The sequence below is a fragment of the Sinocyclocheilus anshuiensis genome, unplaced genomic scaffold, assembly GCF_001515605.1.
Source record: "Sinocyclocheilus anshuiensis isolate Anshui unplaced genomic scaffold, SAMN03320099.WGS_v1.1 scaffold307, whole genome shotgun sequence".
Taxonomy (NCBI): Eukaryota; Metazoa; Chordata; class Actinopteri; order Cypriniformes; family Cyprinidae; genus Sinocyclocheilus; species Sinocyclocheilus anshuiensis.
This window is the reverse complement of record NW_015552550.1, coordinates 502,529-525,768: the sequence shown is the minus strand read 5'-3', so window position 1 is coordinate 525,768 and position 23,240 is coordinate 502,529. Positions and strand designations below refer to the sequence as shown.

At 37.1% G+C, this 23,240-nt stretch overlaps 2 protein-coding genes across 2 annotated transcripts in view; one reads left to right on the top strand and one right to left on the bottom strand.

The window, feature by feature from the left end:
• Positions 1-14,607, top strand: part of LOC107664378 (gamma-butyrobetaine dioxygenase) — a 22,229-nt gene extending 7,622 nt beyond the window's left edge. The window contains exons 3-8 of the mRNA XM_016454928.1: positions 2,991-3,105; positions 8,040-8,238; positions 11,806-11,911; positions 12,126-12,322; positions 12,694-12,860; positions 13,206-14,607. Coding sequence (XP_016310414.1) covers positions 2,991-3,105; positions 8,040-8,238; positions 11,806-11,911; positions 12,126-12,322; positions 12,694-12,860; positions 13,206-13,366 — 945 coding nt within the window. The 3' untranslated portion in view covers positions 13,367-14,607. The remainder of the gene's footprint in view (positions 1-2,990; positions 3,106-8,039; positions 8,239-11,805; positions 11,912-12,125; positions 12,323-12,693; positions 12,861-13,205) is intronic.
• Positions 14,608-15,899: 1,292 nt separating this feature from the next.
• Positions 15,900-23,240, bottom strand: part of LOC107664372 (MAP kinase-activating death domain protein-like) — a 65,813-nt gene continuing 58,472 nt past the window's right edge. The window contains exons 39-40 of the mRNA XM_016454919.1: positions 18,519-18,565; positions 15,900-16,781 (exon numbers count right to left, since the gene is read on the bottom strand). Coding sequence (XP_016310405.1) covers positions 18,542-18,565 — 24 coding nt within the window. The 3' untranslated portion in view covers positions 15,900-16,781; positions 18,519-18,541. The remainder of the gene's footprint in view (positions 16,782-18,518; positions 18,566-23,240) is intronic.

Below are 23,240 nucleotides of genomic sequence, written 5' to 3'. Positions count from 1 at the left end.
CCCGCGAGACTTGCACTTGGACCATAGTGCGGCCCGGTGGAAAAAAAGGTTGAGAACCACTGGTATAGGGTCAGCATGTGCGCGGAAGGGGAAACGGGAACTGAATTCACCGGAACACCGGCACTGTAGGCTACTCTCCCAGAAAACAGTCCTCGTCCTCCATAAAAGTGGACGAGTCTTTTACTTTTATAAAGAATATCTCTTTGGGTTTGAGACTTTAGTCTTTGCAACTTTAGGTATCTTATCTATTCACGAACAGCTTGTAACACGCCAAAGAGAAAGGAAAACTTGAAATCGCATCATATGACCCCTTTAAAATAAACCCGTTAATTTATTTTTTATTTTTTTGTATTTTTAATGGGTCACAGACACACATCCATTCTATTTTTATTTAACACTAATTTATTATTCTAACCTTATCAGTTAACGGTTAATGTTCGGATAACAATTAACGGTTGTCGGTCGGGAAAATGAACCGAAATGAACATCCCTAGTTGCATTGTACTGTATTCCAGGTTTATTCATTTTATTCCCATCCACTTTTCCCAGCCCCATTCATTTTCATTGTATGGCAAAGAACAACTTAAGGCCTGTTCACATCAAGAATGGTAATTATAAAGATAATTATAACAATAATGATATTATCTGTTTATTGTAAGAACATGCTGATGTTTTGTCATCTGCCACTTTAAATGCAGGATGGATTCTAATTGGCTGTCAATGTTTTTATCATTCATTAGCAGGAAAAAAAAAATGTTTTGAAAGTGATTCCTACAATATTGTTCCTCTGCACCCTTATTGTTATACTGTAGTTGTGGTGTGGACTATTGTGTGTGGGCTATTTATTTATTTATTTTTTTCCAATTTAGAATTTTTTTTAAATCTATGTAGTTAGCGTTATAGTTATTGTGTTAGATTTGTGAATGGGCCTTTAGCCATACAAGTTTGGAATTTTCTTTTTTTTCTTCATTTTTTTGAAAATTTTTCAAAAGTAATTTTTCATTTTTGGATGAACTATTTCTTTTAAACCTGACTGTATTAAAGGGGTCATGAACTGCCCTTTTGATTATTTAGTACTGTTCTCTGAGGTCCACTTATAATGTTATCAAGATTTTTACATTAAAAAACATAATTTAGAATTAATAGGCAATTTTCTGCCCTGTTTTGACCTGTTTGAGTAGGTGTGGCGGATTGTAGACTCGGAAGTAAACACCCACTGCTATGATTGGCTAACAGTTGTGTATGTTTGACAGCCTACATCCTTCATAGATGGACACTGCTGTGATTTAGGTTAAAAAAGCATAAATACTCAGAACATATCAAATGATCTGTAGTAACAGACAAAGAAATAGTGACCACGTAATAAAAACAGTTACTCACACTTGTGTGGTGCGACATTACTGTCAGATACAATATAGTCGGCACTGAATCGTCTTTTAGTTTCAATCTTTCTGGAAATCCTGCGAAATTGTGCTTTGTTTATAATCGAATCCACGGTAAAATGAAGTGAACAAAGGACCAAGTTCTTACCGATGCAGTCTGGATCTTCATTAAAAATAAAGTTCATCCACTCCTAATGTTAGGATCAGAAGGAAGGCAATGCAAAGCAAAGACACACAGCGTCTTCTTGTCTTTGGAGCCATCTTTATCGTTTGGTTTCTGCGTAGAGCTGTGTTTTTTTATATATTTTATTTAACCTTTATTTAACCAGGCAAGTCATTAAGAACAGGTTTTTATTTTCTTATTTTGGCTTCAATATAAGCTGTTTTTAGACTAACGAGAAGGTTTTGAGTTTTGAAACTTACAGGATGTTTTTATATAGTACAATGACCTCATGTATGTCAAAAGATTAAAGGAATTTTGATTTCTCAGTTCATGACCCTTTAAAACATCCTGAGACTAAAGGTACGGTCACATTTACCGATGTTTGGCGACATTTTGCAGGCGAAATTCATTCATTTAGATAGGAATCTATATGAATAGGATTTTCTTGTGAGGGTGAAAGGTTTCTCTATGCAGATTTCACACCAGGTTCAAGTTGGGGACGCAAATTCACTGCGTTGACCAACAGAAAGCTGCTTCATTTGAAACTGACTTCTGTGTAAGCTGTGCTTCAGACATTTCTAAAGTCATGACAATGGACAGTGGACCTTTTTTGCTAATGTGACCGCACCTAAACACTGTATATCTGCTGTGGTATTGTAGTATTGCTGGTTAAGACAGTTAGGAAGTCTGGTGGAGGCTCCAGTACACAGTACTGTGCAAGTGAGAAGCTATTTTCCAGCCAGGTTTACATGTAGGTCATTGTCTTATAGCAGTGTTGGGCTCGTTACTCAAAAAATTTAATTTATTACTCGTTACTAGTTACTCCTTTCAAATGTAATATTATTACTTAACTTATTCCTTTCTGGCAACAGTAAGTAGTTACACTACTAGTTATATTACTTTCATGATGTATTTTATCAAAATAAATCACGTAAGTTAAATCAAAAAGATGTTTAATTATAGTAATATAATTTATATCATGATCAGAGGCATGTGGGTGGGCAAGCCATGTAATGCCAGAGTAGAGTAATGCCACAACTTACACATCAGTGTTCAGATCATCTTTTCTCCTGACAAAATTAATGTAATGGCAATATTTACATCCGCTGAATGTAAGCTTTTCCATATTCCAAGCTTGTCTGCTGCACTGGTGACTTCATGTGCCTGTGCAAGTTTTGAAAATTATGAAAATAAATCTAGGAATAATTAGATTGACGGATTTCAAAACAGTAGCGGTTGAGGCATCAAAAGTAACTAGGTAACGAGCTGTTTTATGGATGGTAACTGTAATATTATTACTGAAATCGTATTAGTAATTAGTTACACTACTAGTTGCTGCAAAAAGTAATATTATTACTGTAACTAGTTAATAGTGACTGGTTACTGCCCAACACTGTCAAATAGTCTTTAAACCGTATTTTCTTTCTTTCTGAAACTCATTGTAGGTGTCCATTACTTGGCCTGATCAGCACAGTAGTGAGTTTGATCCTGACTGGCTAAAGAAACGGTGTTTTTCTTCTGAAGCAAGACAGGCTCTGCAAGAGGAGCTCTTCCTTAATGGTGGGTTCATTGTCATCTATCTGTCTTCATTGCCATAATCTTTGTATTAGCCATGTCTCTTTTTTTAAGATATATACAACTCTAATCTCTCTATGGTTTATAATGTATGGCCAAGCAACCCAGAGATTTTTTTTCCCTGTATAAAGCAGCAGTCCAGTTATGCAGACAAAATGCTTTCATCCTGCTGTTGTCATTTTACTCTTGATTCATGAATGCACCACTTGAGTGTGTGGGTTAATCTGGCCTTATATTTGTTGATATCCTTATACCACACTACCCCTATTAAGGCACACTTTAAATTGAAACACCTTTTTCTGAGTCTTTCAGTTTAATTTTTTTTACATAAAATGAACTGGATGGGTTTTGTTTTTTGTTTTAGACAACCATTTTTAGGATAGCTTCATATATAGTTGAAATGCACTCATGTAGGCTAATATTTGTGCATTATTTGAATTAATGTGTGGCGTGTGTGTATGGTCTGGACAGCAGATACGTTTGTAGTGTGCAGGCACTTCTCCCCAGAATCGCCCCTGAATGGAAAGAATTCTTCCATTTCCTGCCACATGGAATAGAGATTTAAGGCCATTTGAGAAGAGTGAGCTGTTGTACTTATACCACTCTTGAGGGATGCTGTGGTTGGAGCAGACTGAACAATGTGTCTGCCAGAACAAGCACCCTGCACATATTTGTGTGTCCTGGGATTTTAAGATTAAATTTTCAAAATGAATGCATGGGGCTTTGTAACAGATTTTGTTCACCACAAAATGTTCTTTAGTTTGAAACATCTTTCTATTGTTTTTAACCTTGTGATTTTCTCTTTAAAGTTGAGGAAATTATGCTGTTGTTTTGTTTAAAGGCACAAAAGGCATCCTCATGTGCCCCTTAAAACAGTGAAAGACAACCAATACATTTTCATGGTTTAAAGCATAGACTGCACATCACAAGTGTCTGCTTCTAGCTGAGGTATAAAACACACAAGGCTTGCATGTGTTTAACAAAGCTCCTTAACTGGCACATAATATGACAGTTCTGCCCCTTGTTTTAAGACCTCCCATATAAACTCTCTTCAAACTGCCTGAAAGAGGCCTGTAAAGCTCTCACCTTGCTATAAGATGTCTGTCTCGGGAGTAATCTGCCATTAGCCATTTCCTGACAGGTTAGCACCATTTGTAGACAACTGATGTGTCCTTCATGGTGTTTCTCAATCTCTCTACAAATTGAGGAGGACCAAGGGTTGGGCCTTATGTCTGTTTAATTGTCGCACCAACCTGTCCATTCTTGTTTTTAAGCTATATCCATTTTCTTTAACTCCCAGTTTTATATTAGTGCAGTGTAAGTGGCTTATTTTGTGGTGTGTTTTTTTTTCGGAGGTGAGGCAAAATTGCTGTGTAAAAGTATTGCAATTTAAAAGTTTACATTTTTTTTTTAAAGATAAGGATGCATTGATCTTTGATCCAAAATTACAGAAAAGACAATTATACAGTAAAGACAATTATAATCTTAGAGGACATTTTTATTTTACATAAATGCTGTTCTGTTGAACTTACTATACATCAAAGAATCCTAAGAAAATGCATCACAATTTTCACAAAGATGTTAAGCAGCAGAACTGTTTTTAGCACTGATTATAACAAGAAATGTTATTTGAGGTTTTTAAATGAACATGTGACACTGGCTGGATTAATGGCTGCTGAATTCAGCTTTTTTATCACAAGAATAAAAAGCATTTTTAAAATATACAGTAACATTAAAATAGAAACAGTTATTTTAAATTGTAATGATTATTTTTGTCTTGTTTTTTTTCTTTCTTGAAAGTGTATAGCTCACACTAGGCTTTTTATGACCCAGTGAACTGATTCACTTAAAGGAGTTTTTTCTAGTGTGGCTGTAGTGTCTCTTTTACAAAATGGCACAAGTGTGCTTTACTGCGGTTCAGCTGACATCATGCATGCAATGACATCATAATCCTTCAGAGCATCAAAACCGTATTGTTCCCGTCTAAGTTCAAAAACAGCAAAACAGTCACATTGCTGCATTAGATGAAAAACAGTTCACTCTTCCCACACAGAAAAAGACCACACTGGCACAGGCCAAAGATTAAGATTACTTAAATAACAGCTGAAGTAGTACTTTTAAAACCATATTTTTCCAAATGGCTTATGGAAAACGAATGGCTTGACTCAAAAGAGGTGTCTTGCTTCATTTTCTTGAGAAGCGCACGGGACGTAAACTGAATATAGGATGCTGCGCACATGTAAATTGAGTTATTCAAACCATATAAATCCATTTTCCATATCCCATTTGAAGGCGATCTCTGTTAGTGGTTTGTACTTGGGTTGTGAGCTTCTGTCTGTCCTGTTCTTAGTGCACTCTGCTCTGTGCTGAGCTCTCAGTAGGGACTCTGTTGACAGAGTTTGACTGGACGTACTGTAGCTGCCTGCCAGCAACAGCAGCCACGGCTTCACATTACCATAGCTGGAATAATCACAAAGGCAATGCTGAAGGAAACTGTTCAAGCACACATAAGCTGACACCTTTCTTTTCCTGCATGCCGTTGTGTGCATAAATGTATGTGTTTCCATCTGTTTTAGAGACTGATAGGGTCATTGAAAAATAATATACATTTTCATGAAAGTGTCTCAGAAGCCCCTGCTGGGCAGAATGATAGCATGATATTAATATCTGGCTAAGTCAACATTAGCACTGCCAGGAAACCCTAGTATGTCAGCGTGACAGAGAATATTGCACATTACACGCTTATAAGAGCTGAACATTACTGACCTGGACTGACTGAACCACTTCACCCTGGGCCCAGTGCCCAGCTCACTCGCTCTCTCTTTTGATCAATTTCATACCAGAACCTCAATATTAGTGTGAGATTGTGGGTATTTTCTCTGCCTTGTGTGTCAGTCAATTCAGGTTTTGTTTGCATTAACTTGATCGCTCGTTTATGTGATTGCATATTCATACTTCTGTCAGTGTGTATTGTGACTGATTTAGCAGCAAGGTTTCCTCTCTCTGGGTTACATCTGTTTTCAATGCATTTCGTCAACTTGAAACTACACATTTTATATAACTATGGTTGGTAATAACAAAATACCATTTTAGTTAGTCTGCTGGGTGGCCAAGCTTCTGAAGCTGAAACCATTCAAAAACAGCATTTTTTTAGGCGAGTCCAGCAAATGAATTCAGTTGTAAACAAACGGCCATGTTTCATTCAAATGTTTCATTTCAGTGCCTCTAGTGATGCCAAACAGAAATGCATCAATAACTGTTTTCAAACAGGTTTCTTAAACATTCCCCCATCTTTCATTGTTCAAATTTCAAGCCCTCCATTCACCCCCAACTGCTTTACCTTTATTTGTATATTTATGAGAATGTTTGTTATGAGCCACAAAGAGACAGCTGTTATATTTGTGCTCATGCTGCTCATCACCATGGATATCCTGCATGTGTGTCAGCTGTGGTTAAATAGATTGTAGATGCTCCTTCCAAGTAAAGTTTACTGAGTTGGCATTGTGGCTTCTACCTAGTCAGGGGGTCTGGAATATACAAACTTTATTTATCCTGTTGAGGTGTGACTACCTCTGGGATAATATCCATCTAAGAAATTTTAAGCTTATTAATGCTCATACATCACGACAAAGTATCTTGAGGGGAGTATCTGTGCAAGCTGGAAATACACTAGTACCATTCAAAAGTTTGGGGTCGGTAAGATTTTTTTTAATGTTCTCAATGTAAAAGTCTCTTATGCTCACGAAGACTGCATTTATTTTTTTTTTATGTAATTTATTCCTGTGATGCAAAGCTGAATTTTCAGCAGTCTTCAGTGTCACATGATCTTTCAGAAATCATTCTAATATGCTTTCTAAATTGTCTCTTTTTGTGGAAACCATGATACATTTTTTTTCAGGATACTTTGATGAATAAAAAGTTTTAATGAATCACATTTATTTTAAACAAATCTTTTATCGCATTATACATGTCTTTACAGTCACTTTTGATTCATTTAATACATCCTCACAGAATAAAAGTATTAATTTCATTTTTTTTCTTTCTGACCCCAGACTAATGAATGGTAGTGTAAATGATTTCTTAAACTGGTAAGAAAACATAATCGGTCAGGAGTGCTTTTCTTTCACTTGTTGGTCCTGAACTATATTTGTCTCTGGATTCTCTACTGTGTCAAATTCTCCAGTGGAACAGTTTTCTAAATTGAGAGAAGCTGAGAAAGAGGTGCGGGGCTGAAAAATAATTCTACAGCATAAAGGTCCAAGCAGTGAATTGCAGACATAAGTGCAGAACGCTTGCTCTCACATTCTCTAGAGGCCGTCTGTGAAAGTAGACATAAGAACCAGAATTTTCCAGCAGTATTTCCTCAAACATGCAGGCTCTCACACAGTGTTCTGACCAATATGTTCTGGCCTCAACCCTGACACACACACACACACACACACACACTATCCTTCATTATGTTAAGACAGACACTTGGGATGGTCATAGGTGCAAAGTTTCTATCGTGTTTATTTGCATTGTAAATCAGGGTGCTTAGAGAATGAGAAACAGAGATAGGAACAGAAACATGTTTAGCTTGGAAAGGATTTTAGTTGCTGACTTTTTAGTATTGCTGACATCATTCCCACATAATTATTTAGACTTGAGCCACTGTTGACTTCGCTTTTTAATTTACCACTGGGCCTTCTAATGCAGTTTCCTGAACTAGGTTTTGTGGTGGAACTTCAAGAGGTTCGTGAGTTGCTAAAAAACTAATAATTAATCAAATCATAAAAAAACAGAAAATTATGAAAATAAATGATTTAAGGTTTCTATGTTTCTTTACACTCCATGACACTAGACACTAAGTTGTGTTATTGCTTTGTGATGTTTTGTGTTGTTTATTATAATGTTTATTTATATGCGTGTCTGTGTTTCAGAGCGTGAATATTGGGATTCAAGTCTGCAGATCCCCACAGCTGACTTTGAGGAAGTTCTACATGATGACAAGGCTGCCCTGGCCTGGCTAGAGGCTCTGAGACGCATTGGCATTGTCTACCTGAGGGGGGCGCCGGCAGAGCAGGGCCAGGTGGCCAGACTGAGTCAGAGGATTGGCTATCTCCGCCTCACCTTTTACGGGTATGGTCTGAAGCTTTGGCTGCACTCTAATTAAAGCAATGAAATGCCTATTTTTAGATAATTATAATGGTTTAACAATTGGGTTAGTGAGCAAAGACACAAACAGAAGTAGCAAATACAGTCATTTTAATACTGCAGACTTGGAAACAGTGGAGTAATAGGAGTCATTCTCATACTGCCAACATGCAGTATATTACTACTTACTCAGTGATCAAGAATAGTTGGAAAATTTTCTTTATGGCTCTTTAACTGACTGCCTATTTGCAAAATATATGCACAAATATTTAGTCTGTCACTGGAAACTATGAAAAATAATTATGTGGTAGTACTATAAGTTTCTCAAAAATACCATTTCAGAAATTGTTAAACTGATTTTGAACATCTGCGACCAAAAATTGTGCAAAACTGCCATTTATGCCAGAACTGTCATTCTCACTCCAAGATCTACAAAGAAAGACAAATAACCTACTGCAAAGGGCACAAACCCATCATTCATGGAAAACATAATGTGGTGTGATGAGTAATGTGGTTTGATCTTCTACCCTAATGCGGTACATCTGGACAGGTTTATAATTGAAGGAAATAAAAAGTCCCTCAACCCACAATGTCTGTTGAAAACATGGTAGATGTGTAGTGTTCAAGGCACCGGTCTCATTCGGTCTGAGGATTCTCTCCAACAGCCAACCAAACAAGGCCATTTTAAAGGGCCAGGTGCATCTTATACTGTAATCTAATTTTCTTCATGAGATTTTTTGGTGTTGGTAGTTTGGGGTCGGTAATAATTTTTAAATAATGTTTTTGAAAGTCTCTTATGCTCATCAAGGCTGCATTATTTAATCAAAAATACAGCAAAAACAGTAATATTGTGAAGTTCAAAAGAACAGCATTTATTACAAAAAGTATGTTTTGTTATGTTAATTGTCTTTACTGTCCCTCTTGATCCACTTAATGCTTTCTTGCGGAATAAAAGTATTAATTTCTTTCAAAAAAAAAAAATCGTACTGACCCCAAACTATATATAGCTAGTTTTCTGGAACACCAAAACTTGTTATACAGCATTTTAAGAAAGACTAAAATTAGACACTAAATAACCTTTTATAACCTGTCATTATATTTGGTAATGGTATGTTGTCAGGTATTTTGGTTATTTTGTCCATCCCTGAGAAGAATAATGGTTGCTATTACCTTTATCTCTAGTCCTCAAGTCGTATTTCTGTTTCTGCCTCTCACATCTCTGCTATTGACTTGAGAGTAAAGTAGTGTGTAAAACTGATAATGCAGCCATAGGACTGTTCAGTTTGAATAAGATTATCATGGATGTCACAGTATGGGTCATCTGTCTACACCATGCTTTGATGAAAGCATTTTGTGCTGAAACTGTTGGCCAACTATCAGAACATTGTTCTGTAAAAAAACGAACAAAAAAAAAACACACAAATGATGTGAAAGAGCTTTGCTTTACAGTCAGTTAAACTTGTTCCATTGCTCTAGACTTACTGAGCCCATTTTATTAATCAAAAACCATTGAAATTCTGATTTATTTTCTTGCCAGACACCAAAGCTTCTCGCAAGAACATGCAGGGAACATTTTTAAAAAGAAAAGATGAGTGAATGGATACCCCAGCCTAGGAACAGACAGATAGAGGAACTGAAGTACTAATCACAAATCCATGCATGTGAACTCTCTCTCAGCTGACACCTGTTAAGTGACAGGCTGAGTGATTTAACACCGCACTAGCCCCAGGAGCTCACTCAAACTGGCCAAAAAGCCAATTCACCTGACCCAGACTGGAACAAAAAAGCACTGCATCTGCCAAATCAAGACTTCACTGGCTAGGGATCTTCAGGCTGAAGGAGGAGGCTGTGGTGAAAAATTTCAAAGGCTTTATCAATGCCTAGAAGCACAGTGAAGTCTATTATTAAGAAGTGGAAGGTATTTGGTAAAACACAGGCATCAGGACGTCGCTCCAAACTGGATGAAAGAGTCAGGAGGAAACTGGTCAGAGAGGCAACCAAGAGACATACAGCAACTCTGAAGCAGTTGCAGGAATTTATGACAAAGTGTAGTCGTGTGCATGTGACAACAATATTACAAATTCTCCACAAATGTGGCTTGTATGGGAGGGTTGCAAGGAAAAAAGCCACTCCTCAAAAAAAGGCCACATGCAGTCACGACTGAGCTTTGCCAAAACGCACCTTGAGGATTCTGAGGGAGATGAGACTAAAATTTATTTATTTGGCCTCAACACCAAACGATATGTCTGGTGGAAATCCAGTACAGCTGACCATCCAAATAACAGCATTCCTACAGTAAAGCATGGAGGTGGTAATATCCTGTTATGAGGGTGTCTCTCTGCAGCAGGGACTGCAGCACTTGTCAGGATAGAAGGAAAAATGGATGGGGCAAAATATCAACAAATTCTTGAGGAAAATCTGTGGAATGACTTGAAGACTGCAGTCCACAAACGGTCACCATCAAATTTAACTGAACTTGAGCAGTTCTGCAAAGAAGAGTGGGCAAATATATGCAAAGTTAGTAGAGACATATCCCAACAGACTAAAGGCTGTATCAAAGCAAAAGGTGGTTCAACAAAATACTTACACAAGGGGGTGATCCTTTTTCCAACTCAGTGATAGTTTTTTTTGTTTTGTTTTTCTGATATATTGGTATATCTTTCACTTGGATTTTATAAGTTGCACTGAGTGAATACAGCTGGATAAAACTTAGTTTCAGGCTTCAAAGCAACGAAATGAGATTATTTTAAAGGGGGGTGATTCTTTTCTATACCCATTTTTTTGTGGGCACAGAGTCACAAAGGTTTACTTAAGGTTACTAGAGTAATTTTTAGGGTAAAATTTCAAATAGTGTTTTAATAAGAACTCAACTGGATCAAAAAGGTTAGTTCTGGATAAGTAAGCAAGGATCTCTGTAACATTATTACATAATTCATATTTGTTTTTTTTATTGTTAAAGTCCTGCAAACTTTTTTTATTGTTTTTAAAAATTATTTTAAAAAAAATATTTTATTTATTTATCTTTCAGTATGAATCGTGTAAGACTTGTATTTAGATAATCTATTGAGTTTATTTTTCGACAATACGGTTTTTGTTTTTTGTTTGTTTTAAGCATAAATAAATCTTATTTTAGGCTAACAAAGGCAATTTGTTAATGGGTAAAATAGGAAAAATAATTAAGATATAAAAACATAAGATATATTTTCTGAAAACGAGTTTATCTTACACGGATGTACTTTTGAATGAAGTAAATAAAAGAGACAAAAATAGTCATTGCAGCTTTTTTTTTCTTTGCAGTGAGTAGGTTCATCAAGAATTCACTACCAAAAAAAATCACTATTAAGTTCTCGCACTGCGTTGCCATAACAAAAATGTCTGCTTTGTTCATTGAAGTGATTCCTTAGTCTTCAAACTTACTCTCAAGACTGTACTAAATCAAGTAAGAATTTTAATGCTGTGGTTTCCTACAGTAAATACATGGAGAGATGAAGTAAAACTTTACAAGCCCATAGTCACCTGTTCTGATCCATCGCCCCCTCTGTGATTTCACAGACACATGTGGCAAGTTCAGGACAAGCCCATGGCTAACAATGTTGCATACACTTCTGGAGAACTGAGCCTGCACACAGATTACCCTGCTCTGCACCATCCACCTGGGGTGAGTTCACACACACACACACACCATACTGTGCTGCCTTACTCATTAAGTGAATATATGCATTCTTTAATTGTGAGGGTACTTCCCTTCAATGTGATTTTTTTTTCACCAGAGGACTGCTGTTGTAATTCCTATATGTGTGTAACCACTGGTTGTGTGTGTGTGTGTGTGTGTGTGTGTGTGTGTGTGTGTGTGTGTGTGTGTGTGTGTGTAGGTGCAGTTCCTGCATTGTGTCTGTCAGGCTGATCAGGGTGGTGAGAGTGAAGTGGTAGATGGGTTTCACATGGCGGAGCAGCTCCGTAGGGAGGATCCTGAGGCGTTTAACATCCTCTCCTCGCTCAGGGTGGACTTCACAGACAGCGGTGCTGACTACTGTGACTTCAGCGTGCAGTCCAAAAACCACATTATAGAGTAAGACAGACTGTGGCTCCAGCAGACACATACATACACACATAATCACGCATAGCTAATGCAGTGGATTAACTTTGTCTCATCTCATCATCATCAACACTGACTGTACGTAAATAATGTTAAACAGCACCATCTCATGGTCAGTTATAGAACTGAGACTCATAAGAGCTACATTTCTACCAATGAATGCGTTTATTACGATAGAAAATTCACTATTGACATGTTGTTCCAAACCTTTGTGACTTGCTTTCCTCAGTGTAACGCAAAATTGTACTGGTTACTCTTTCCCATGCAATTATAAACAACAATACACTATAGTAGTTCTCATAAATCCTCCTAACATTTGATACAAACTAGTTTGTAATGTACAGTGTGGACTCTGAGGGTCGGGTGACGAGGATCAACTATAACAACGCCACACGAGACTCGGTGCTGGATGTGCCTCTGCATCAGGTTCAGCCCTTCTACTTGTCTCTAAAGGCCTTTGTGGAGCTGCTCAGCAGGCCTGAAAACGTGTGCACATACAGAATGGAACCAGGTCAGTGTGGCCACACAGTTCACCTCTTTACCTTATCAGATTATGGTTATAGTTCACATTTGTACTAAAGTCGACAGTCTCAACTGCGTAATAGACAAAGATGAAGCATTTTCGAAGGCTTATGAATTTGGGATTAGGCTCAGGTTTTGGAAACTTTTCCATTTTAAATCTAATTCCAGGGTTTTCAAATATGTTCAAAAGAATGATCTCATATTATCTCAAGTATTTTGAAGCCCTAAAGCTTTCCCTTTGCTGCTATCCTTACTAAACCAAATATGACAACATAAGAATTGCGCGTGTATCAATAGGGGACTGATGCTGGTTGTTCATTTCATCTCTGCGCAGGTGACATGGTGACCTTTGATAACTGGCGTCTGTTGCATGGCCGAAAGAGCTACCTGTCACGAGGTCAGAACTCAAGACATCTAGAAGGAGCATATCTGGACTGGGATGAGGTCATGTCCCGTCTCAGGATCCTCCGGAAGGCTGTCCGTGGAGATAGCTAGACACTTCTCTTCATCCACCACACTACAGTGACAGTTAATGATAGGAATAATCTGTTTCTTCAAGATAACTTTAAAAACATCTCTTCACTGTAGAAAGGTTTGGGTCGTAGGGATATTTTCTGTTGGGCATTTCAGTTTTGGCAAGTAGCTATTTGCTCTTCTGTAGTTAATACTGTTATTGCGGCCTTTTACTGAAGGGATCTTGGAGTCTTCAGCTCTTTCTTGCAGTCATTTTCTTTGTCTTGACTTATTACTATATAAGGGACAGTTTGCCAGAGGTAATTTGGCTTTAGTCTTAATATATTAATGACGAAATTTTGTTTGGAACTAAATGTTTATCATATGTATGGAAACTGCCCAAAGTATGGTACTAGTCTGAACTAATGCAATGGGTTTATTCTGAACCACTAATGTTTTCATCAGTCATATAGTCCATGTTGCAACAAAGTGACATCTCTGGCACAGTTTGAGATTTAGTTTGTGATGTATTATATCATTTTCCTTTTTAGCTTTTATGTATTTCACATGTGGTGGCAACAGAACTAAACGTTTTTAGCCAACCTTTGTTTGTCTTTCAGGGATTATTATTTTAACGGACAGTACTTTAACCTCTCTTTCACATAAACATATATGATACATTGATTTTTACCCACAAATAGTTTCCCCATTTTATGCAGTAATGAACCATTCAATTTATATTTGCTTGTACTGTAAATAGTAGTTCAGACAGTGATGGGCCATCGACTGTTTCTCGTGGTACAGAATTATTTATAAGCTGATGTCTAAAACAAATGGTCTCTGTTTTGATATACTGTATGGAGACTGGATAGTCAATTTAATTACTATCAGTACTTGTATACTGATTGTCATGCGCAGTGGAGACTAAGCTCTTTGATACTTGAAAGGCCTCAAATATGAAATTGTTATAGAAAGAAAAACTGGCCAATTTGTACTAATGCAGCAACAATGCAAAGATAGCTCATGTGGCTAATAAGTCTAATTAGTAGATGAGTTGCAAACCTGCTATAGCCTCATTTTTTGTTAATGGACAATTTTGATATTGAAAGAGCTCAGGATTATGAGCACCTCCAGTGGACTTTTTTTGGATGGGCGTCCACATAAACAATGCAATGTTTATTAAAAAAATGTTGGAGCTTAAGTGTTACAATGTTTTAGCAGTACTCTGACAAAGATATTTTTTTTCCAAAATGACAATAAAATACATTTATATACAGAGATGTCTCATTTCTTTTTCATTAATGCACTTACACAAAAACTAACATGCTGTGGTTATAAATCTACTGGGTCCGTGTTTGAATATGTTGCAAATATGTAGGCTTTTGATGAAAGAAAAAAAAAACTTGCAACTGAACTCAAAAATTTAAAACTGATTCTATTCATTCATTTAAAATTATTATAGCGGTGACTATGAAAATGTTACATTTGTATTTGATGTTGATTTTAAAGTTCCAATTGAAGTATTTGACAAATAACTAAAATAATAAAAGCTGATATAAACTAGTTTCTATATGGTCAGAAAAAAATAAAAAATTCTAAGAGGCAAATATCATCCCTTAATAAAAAAATTATGTGACCGCTATATAATAACTGTAATTCATACAGTAACAATACGTACAGTCACAGAGTTGGGTTGGACATCTTTTATTTTCATATTGCCAAAGCTGTACAGGTTCTATAAATATTTTTAAATGCTGAAATATTTACAACCATGTCTCTATTTTTTCCTTTCCCTCTTGTTCGAAACAATACAGACTAAAATGAAAGCCCAAATAATGTGCAACTGTATCTCTCTCACACTTTCAAACAACAGACCTGATCCACTGTCCAACTCAAAACATCCCTTTTGGGAGACTTGGACTCCAGGAAATCATTTGTGTGCTATTTACATCTCAAAACCAATATTGAGTGGGTTTTTCAAGTCCATTTACAGTCTGCATACAACAACTGAATTGAATGGAGACGCAAAACAACACTTCATACATCTAAATGATTAAAAATGTGAGCAAAACATAAAAGAATATTAAAATATGTAAATGTGACAGCTGTAGTGCCAAATCTAGAGATGACCCGAGAAAATCTGCACCTCTACGTACAATCACACTCTCTTGCCATCAGTGTTTCTAACACAAACACACACGATCACCCAGACACACACACAAACAGGAAGAGGACACTTCAAACATGACATTTTGGACAAGAATTTTCCATCACTATTTAAATAATCTCCAAATGCACCTGTCTTATAGATTAATAATGCCTTTTTTCATTGCTGTAACAAAATAACGACAAGAAATGAACAGAAAACGCAGAAGTGATGCCTGATCCGCTCTCTGGTCTCCTCATTATGAACACAGGAGGACAGTGGATGAACTCTGAGGACATGACTGGACTTGTTCTTGGTACCCACTAGCGATAGTATTGCACATCTAGAAAACAAACTAGTTTTTCATAAACATTTTAGTTGCTTTTTCAGCATTGCTTCAGAGATGTAGATTCCTTTTTTAAATATCAATTTTTTTTCCCCAAGTGACATGCAAATTTAACAGCAGTTCACAGACAGGGAACTTTACAGCAGAACTAGTACAGTAGTTTGAGCCTTTTAAGCTAAAGAGATACACAGACCTTAGACCACTCACAGCAGGTGGAGGAGGAGGGCGTATGGAACATTTACGAATGGGATAGCTGCTCCGTCGCGGACGGTTAAGGCAAACCCCTCATACGTGGCAGCGCTAGATTGCAAAGACTTGAACATTTCACCCACCACAGACAGAACAGACTTGAATTTACAGTACAACTTAGCACATCAATATTAAATAGACAGCCTGTTGACTGATATCAGAGGGGGTTGAAGAGGGGAAAGACGTTTGCCTGATGTCTGCATGCCAGTGCCAACTCGCAAGAGCTGCGCATGGGACCTGCATGCAACCAAATGCCTCCGATTAAAATAAATAAAAGGCGTATGAATGTGAGGACATCAACCGACAGTAGTCAAAAGTCTGTTTTTGCTCTGGTTGGTCTCTATTATGAGAATGAAATGCCAGCATTTTAGTGTCCAAGGACTGGAATATTATATCAGGTACGTGATCAGATACATTATATGAACATGTTGTTTCTTTAGGACAGATGTGATGAATATGTGAATACATCTACATTTGAATCGATACAGGAGCAGAGGTCTTTAAAAGGAGCTTGGCAGGAGTGTCAGCTTCTATTGAACAGGAGTAGTATTGCAGGGAGTTCAGGAGCTGGAGGGTTGAAGTAAACGTAGGAGAGAAGTGTGCTAGCTCGGTAGTGGACGAGGTGACAGCATCTTGGGCTTGCCCTCTGACTCTTTCCCCTTGACCGCCGCCATGTAGGAGAAGAGGCAGAGCACAGAGTAACAGATCTGATGTGCCTGTCCGAGACAGAAGAATTAACAGCTGTTATTTATGGCAAAAAATAAAATAAAAATAAAAAAGATTCGCTCTATACCACAGGGCTGGGTAAAAATATTGATTTCCGGTTTAATTGCCATCTTGATTTTAACAATCTTGATATTAATTCTTAAAATCCCAAGAATGTTTTTTCTTCTTCTTCTATACTAGTGTTTTCTGTACTACTTTTTTATTGGTGGCACACCTTAAAGGGTTAGTTCACCCAAAAATGAAAATTCTGTCATTAATTACTCACCCTCATGTTGTTTCAAACCCGTAAGACCTTCGTTCATCTTCGGAACACAAATTAAGATATTTTTGATGGAATCTGAGAGCTGTCTGACCCTGCATAGACAGCAACGCAACTGAAATGTTCCCAAGTCCAGAAACGTAGTAAGGAGATCTGTAAAATAATCCATGTGACATCAGGGGTTCATCCGCAATTATACGAAGCTACGAGAATACTTTTTGTGCGTAAAAGAAAAAAAAAAGAACGATTCAACGAATTCAACGATTCGTCTCTTCTGCATCACCCTGGTGCCATTTTGGAGAATATCGGCTGAACGTAAACAGCGTATACTGTTCTGTGTTAGCTGCGTAAAGTCTGTTTCCTACGTTGTTGTGATTTGATCTGAACGGAAACAGCAGATCCGTGTGACGCAGCTAACACAGAACAGCATACGCTGTTTAGATCCAGCGGATATTCTCCAAAACGGTGCTACAGGGTGATGCGGAGGAGACGAATTGTTGGATAAAGTCGTTTTTTTTTTTTCTTTTGCACACAAAAAGTATTCTCGTAGCTTCGTATAATTGCGGATGAACCACTGATGTCACATGGATTATTTTACAGATCTCGTTACTAGGTTTCTGGACTTGGGAACATTTCAGTTGCGTTGCTGTCTATGCAGGGTCAGACAGCTCTCAGATTCCATCAGAAATATCTTAATTTGTGTTCCGAAGATGAACGAAGGTCTTAAGGGTTTGAAACGACATGAGGGTGAGTAATTAATGACAATTTTCATTTTTGGGTGAACTAACCCTTTAAGCTGGATCAGTGTTGTCAAATCAAGACACCTTTATTTCTATAGTGCTTTACACAATACAGATTGTGTCAAAGCAGCTTCACAGTGATAGGAAAATAATAGAATCAATTATGGAAACTCAACTACGGAGACAATTCAGATCCTGCTGTTAATGCAGCTCTAAAAGACAATAGTGTCATTATTTAGCTCAAGTCAGTTCAGTGTTGGTTCAGTTCAGATCAAGAACAGTGTGAAATTCATCAATCAATTCAGCTATAAGCAGTTCTACAAAAGGTTGTTTGTTATTCAGCATGAATCAGTTCAAGGTTGATTTAATTCAGTTCAATAATACTGTCGATATTGCAAGATGTGACTTAGCTGTAAAATGTAATCTTACTCAGAAAAATGTACTCTTAAAAACTTTTTAATTAATTATTCAAAAATTGCACAAAACATTTAAAATACTTACTGGAATAATAAAAAAAACACCATTTGAATCAGTACTAATTTATACGTTTCTTGTATATTTAGAGCGAAACAGACTTGAATATAGGTCAAATGAATTGGAATCTAATAAAAATCAGATTGAAATCAGATACTGCAACAAGTTTAGAGCTTCTGAATTGGACTGAATCTGGAAATCTGTATTGATATACAGCTCTACTGTATAGTACTGTATGAATACTGAAATCTTACCATAGGAGTCTTGTACTTATGGATCACCACTTCTTTAGTTTCAGGAACTGCAAATACCAGTGCAAGACACAAAATAAAAAGTTCAACAGCAGTGGAATAACATGCATAAAATATTCAAGGGCAGGGGGCAGAAACAGACAGAGAGAAAGAGTGACAGAGAGAGAGAGAGAGAACAGGGGAGGCATACATACGGCCCATGACAAATGAATATTAATAATCTATATCTGACCCCCCCACATTTCAGACAGAGCAACAGAGCACGGAATCTTGCAGCAGAAGAGCAGCACTCATAAAGATCATACGACTGAACAGGATTTATCATTGGTAGACGTTTCCCACAAGGCTGAGAATCTCTTATGCAATGGGGAACTGAATCAAGGCAGGCTTGAGGAGGAGAAAGAAAGCCAGAGAAAAGAGATACAGAGTAAGAGTGGTGGAGGATAGATGGAGAAATCAGAGAGAGAAAAAGTAAGAGAGGGAATATCATTGAAAGCTGAAGTTGGAAGGACATCCGGGGTCTGCTGGGTTTTTCCATCACTTATGGAATGACTTTTACTACAGGCATGAGCGTATGAACTCGAGTGTAGGAGAAGCGACATCTGACATCAAGGCAGTGCAGTGCAGATCGACAGCCATTAATGGAGAACGAGGATGTATGAGAGATGATGACAGATGTAGAGTTAAATGAGGAGGACAGGTTAAGGAAGAGAAGAAGAAAATATGAAGGTGACAGCACTTTACCTGCTGGAGATTGAAGGTTTTCATAGCAGCAAAAATGACACAGCACTAACCCAGTCTAGAGCGACTCTGTGACTACAGAAGAGACTCCCTTCATTGTACATATCTCCAGAAGAACCGGTTAAACCAGGGAGGGCCGGTGTCCTGCAGAGTTTAGCTCCAGCTTGCCTCAACACACCTGCCTTTAAGTTTCTAGTATGTCTAGTAAGAGCTTGATTATCTGGTTCAGGTGTGTTTAATTGGGGTAGGAGCTAAACTCTTCAGGACACCGGCCCTCCAGGACCGAGTTTGGACGCCCCTGGGTTAAACAATCTCTACATGGTTTAGTTTTTATCTAACTTTATGAAGCCTTCTATTCTAAAGACTGTGACAAACATTTTAGGTGAACTATCACTTAAAGCAGTATTCTTGATTAAAAGATGTATCAGAGGAAACAACTGCAATCGAAAACGGAGCTGATCAGTTAATTTGTCACAGAAGAACTTCAACTGTGCATTATTTCTCAAAAATGCTGATGTTGTGCAAGATCTTATCCACCGGAAGAATCCTATTCCCCTTCCTGCCAGATCAAAATGCAGTGTGTTATCTTGATATCTTGATTTAGCTAATAAACAAAGCATTTCTTAACCAGTTAACAGTGCTTAAAGCTATTAGCTTGCTAACTGAAGAACAAAAAAGGGAACAGTTTAATTGAAACGTTTTCTATACTTCAGTGTGATATGTGAATAATAAAAACAATATTTCGACAGATAGTGATAATTATTTTCATGTTTTAACCGATTAATAGATGATATTAAAATTATGTTTAAATATATAACTAAAATGTAACACTAAAAACTCAAATCAATCGTTTTAATTGATGGTGAATGTATGGATCACAACATTATCATGTAGAGTATGAAAAATGGATACTTGTTTAAAGATCACATTTAATATTTCAATTAATTTTCTATACGTGACCTTGGACCACAAAATCAGTATATATATATATTTTAGACCTGCAAAGGTTATATGACTGGACATATAACCAGGTTATATATAAATAACCTTTGCACCTAAAGCTCATTCAGTCGTTCAGATCGCCACATCTAACAGTGCTGAACATGATAACTTCTGTGCTCTGCATGTGACTGAGTTACTGCTGTGTCGCGTACAGGCCTAGAATCAAAATGGGGGTAATTACCAAACCAAACCATACATCAATGGAAAGCTCATTTATTCAGCTTTCAGATGATGTATACATCTCAATTTCAAAAAACTGACCCTTATGACTGGTTTTGTGGTCCAGGGTCACATATAATATTTCTATAATATTTAAAAAGGTTTAAATTAAATTTCTATTACATTACTTGTGTCTTTACAGATTCATTTTAAGTGAGCATTAGACGATGGCATATAATTCACAATTAAATATACAATACTGATCACTAAATAAATAAAAAAAAAATCTCTAGTGTTAATACTAACTCTAATATTAATATAATAATTAATACACCACTGTCTCAGCCAGTGGAATGGCTTTGGGTCCAAGGGGCACAGGATTCTGGAGGCACACACTGTTACCAACTCAATCACACACTTGTGGGAAAACAAAAAAAAGTATTTTCTGAAGAGATGACAATCTGGACAGTTAGTTACTGTAAACTAGAGAGAAACGAAGAAAGAACATGATAAGCAAGCTGTTGAGAAGCTACCAGAACAAAAAAATATGACTGCACAGAAAGAGAAGTTTCCATGTTGACTGGATTACATGGGCCAATGACGCAAATGGTGAGCCGTAAAGGTTTCAACACCTGAGCAGCATTATGGGTCTTCATATTCTAGAGAGTAAAAATAACCCCAGATACTTTTTTTTGTCATTATTAAATTGCATTAAATTAATCAAAAAGTCAACACTATAGCTCTTAAGAGAGTCTCGCTTTCAAGAAAATCACTGTGTATTTACAATACTTGTCCAGCCAAGAGGAGAACTGCCTTCATTCTACACTATTCATTTATGACGTGTTCTTGAGGCACTGGAGACTTGTATAACAGATGTATTTTTGAAGCACTAAAGACTAAAGAGCTAATATAAACCTGCAGCTGTGACCATTTGCACCAAAAGTGGGAACGAAATCATGGCACTGATCCCCCTGCGTGCTGAAAAGGCCCATGCAAAGACATCCATGGAAAATTCCATCATCAGAAAAAAAAACAAAAAAAGACAGACACACACAGACCAAAAAGAAAACAAAAAGAGAGAAAATAATGCAAAAGACATTTAAAAAATAAGCACACAAAAAAGTGGCGTCTGCCAGAAAAGCTACAGTACAAGGAAAAGAAAGAAAAAGCAAATGAAAATGTCACACTAAAAAGCAAAGACTGCAGAGGTTGTGTACCTTCCGCTCCTTGCAGGGGGAGAGAGCATGGGAGAGAAACGGTTTGGATTATTATTGGACAAAAAGAGCACAAAACACCCTCTGGTGCTACGAGCCCACCCTTATGGTATTAAACTACAACCGCTGATTCCATCCAGAAAGAACAAAGTCTTCGTACATTAAATGTTAATATCTTCCATTATGTTTACATTAGTTTTGAAACCCCTCATGTGTTCCCACCCCATTACCCTCCATGCCTCCTCCACCAGCAATGAGGACCAGCTCGCTCACACATGCCTACAGCCAAAACAGAACAGTGCCAAAACCATTACAACACACACAACGACAACGACACTACATAAATGATTTTTAAAATTCTAAGTTTTACAGTTTTCAACAGCACTAAACTCTTTTGCTGACCTTTTACCTGTTAGCACTCTTTAAAAACTCAAGTAATTGACTAGTGACCACAGCAAGGCACCCATGTTGTCATATTATAGCGATATTTTGTCATTACTTAGTCAAGCTCATCTAGTTCCAAACCTGTCGTTCCTCAAAATATCTTCTTTTATGTTCCACAGAAGTCAGTCATTCACACAGGATTGAAACAACATGAGGTGAGTAAATGGGTGAACTATCCCTTTAAGTCCTTACAGCAGTGGCAGATTATGACCTAAGATAACCCAGGCAAAAGAAGAGTATGTTAGAAAAAAATAAATGACTTATTTAAGGTTTGCATTGTTTTCTAATTGTTCCAGTCTTTTCCAAAGTATCAGCATTCCGTAACTACTGCTTTTCTCCTCGAGGGAGTTCAGTGGGATATGCGCTTTTTCAAATCAAAAAGAAAACAGGCTTTTGTTTTCTAGACATACGTTCAGTTCACATTAGTTTTATGAGCAGCAAAGTAACAAGAGACAAATAACCAGGTTAAATAATCCCAGAACAGCAGTATTAGGTGGAACAGAAGGCAGACATATGGTCTTAATCACTTAAAGTAGAATCTATAAAATCAGTTTTATTAAGAACTATTACCTGCTTGTCTCTCATTAGAGCCAGTTTAAAGCATTTGTTTTTATAGTTGGTTAAGATTAGAATTAAAATTCACTAGCGTGACTAAACTTTTAAATAGGAAAGGTATTATTTAAATCTCCCCAACAGAGCCGGCCCTAGGCATAAGTGAACTAAGCGGCTGCTTAGGGCCCCGTGGCCACCAGGGGGCCCCCAAGAGTACATGAAATGACAGCTTGATTTTTTTCTTCTTCATATATTATGTCAATATTATTACAATGGTAATAATACAAAACACAATATTAAATAACGTATCATTATTTCCATAGCAACGCGTCATGCAGGCACAATAGCGCTGTATGACAGATGTATCGCTTTTATTTAGTATTGCCTTTTTTATTTAAAATATTCACAAACTTGTTAATTATATCATAACCTATATGATACAGCCTATTGTGATTGTCAAATATGTGTAAATTAATTTGTTTTGTCGTTTAAACAACCTTAATGACCATGTTAGTTGATAGTATAATGCGCGCTGGATGCTGTCGTGTGGATCTGTCAGATTAACATATACATTAAAATAAGTGGCCAGTGAACTGGGAGTAAACTTTATAGT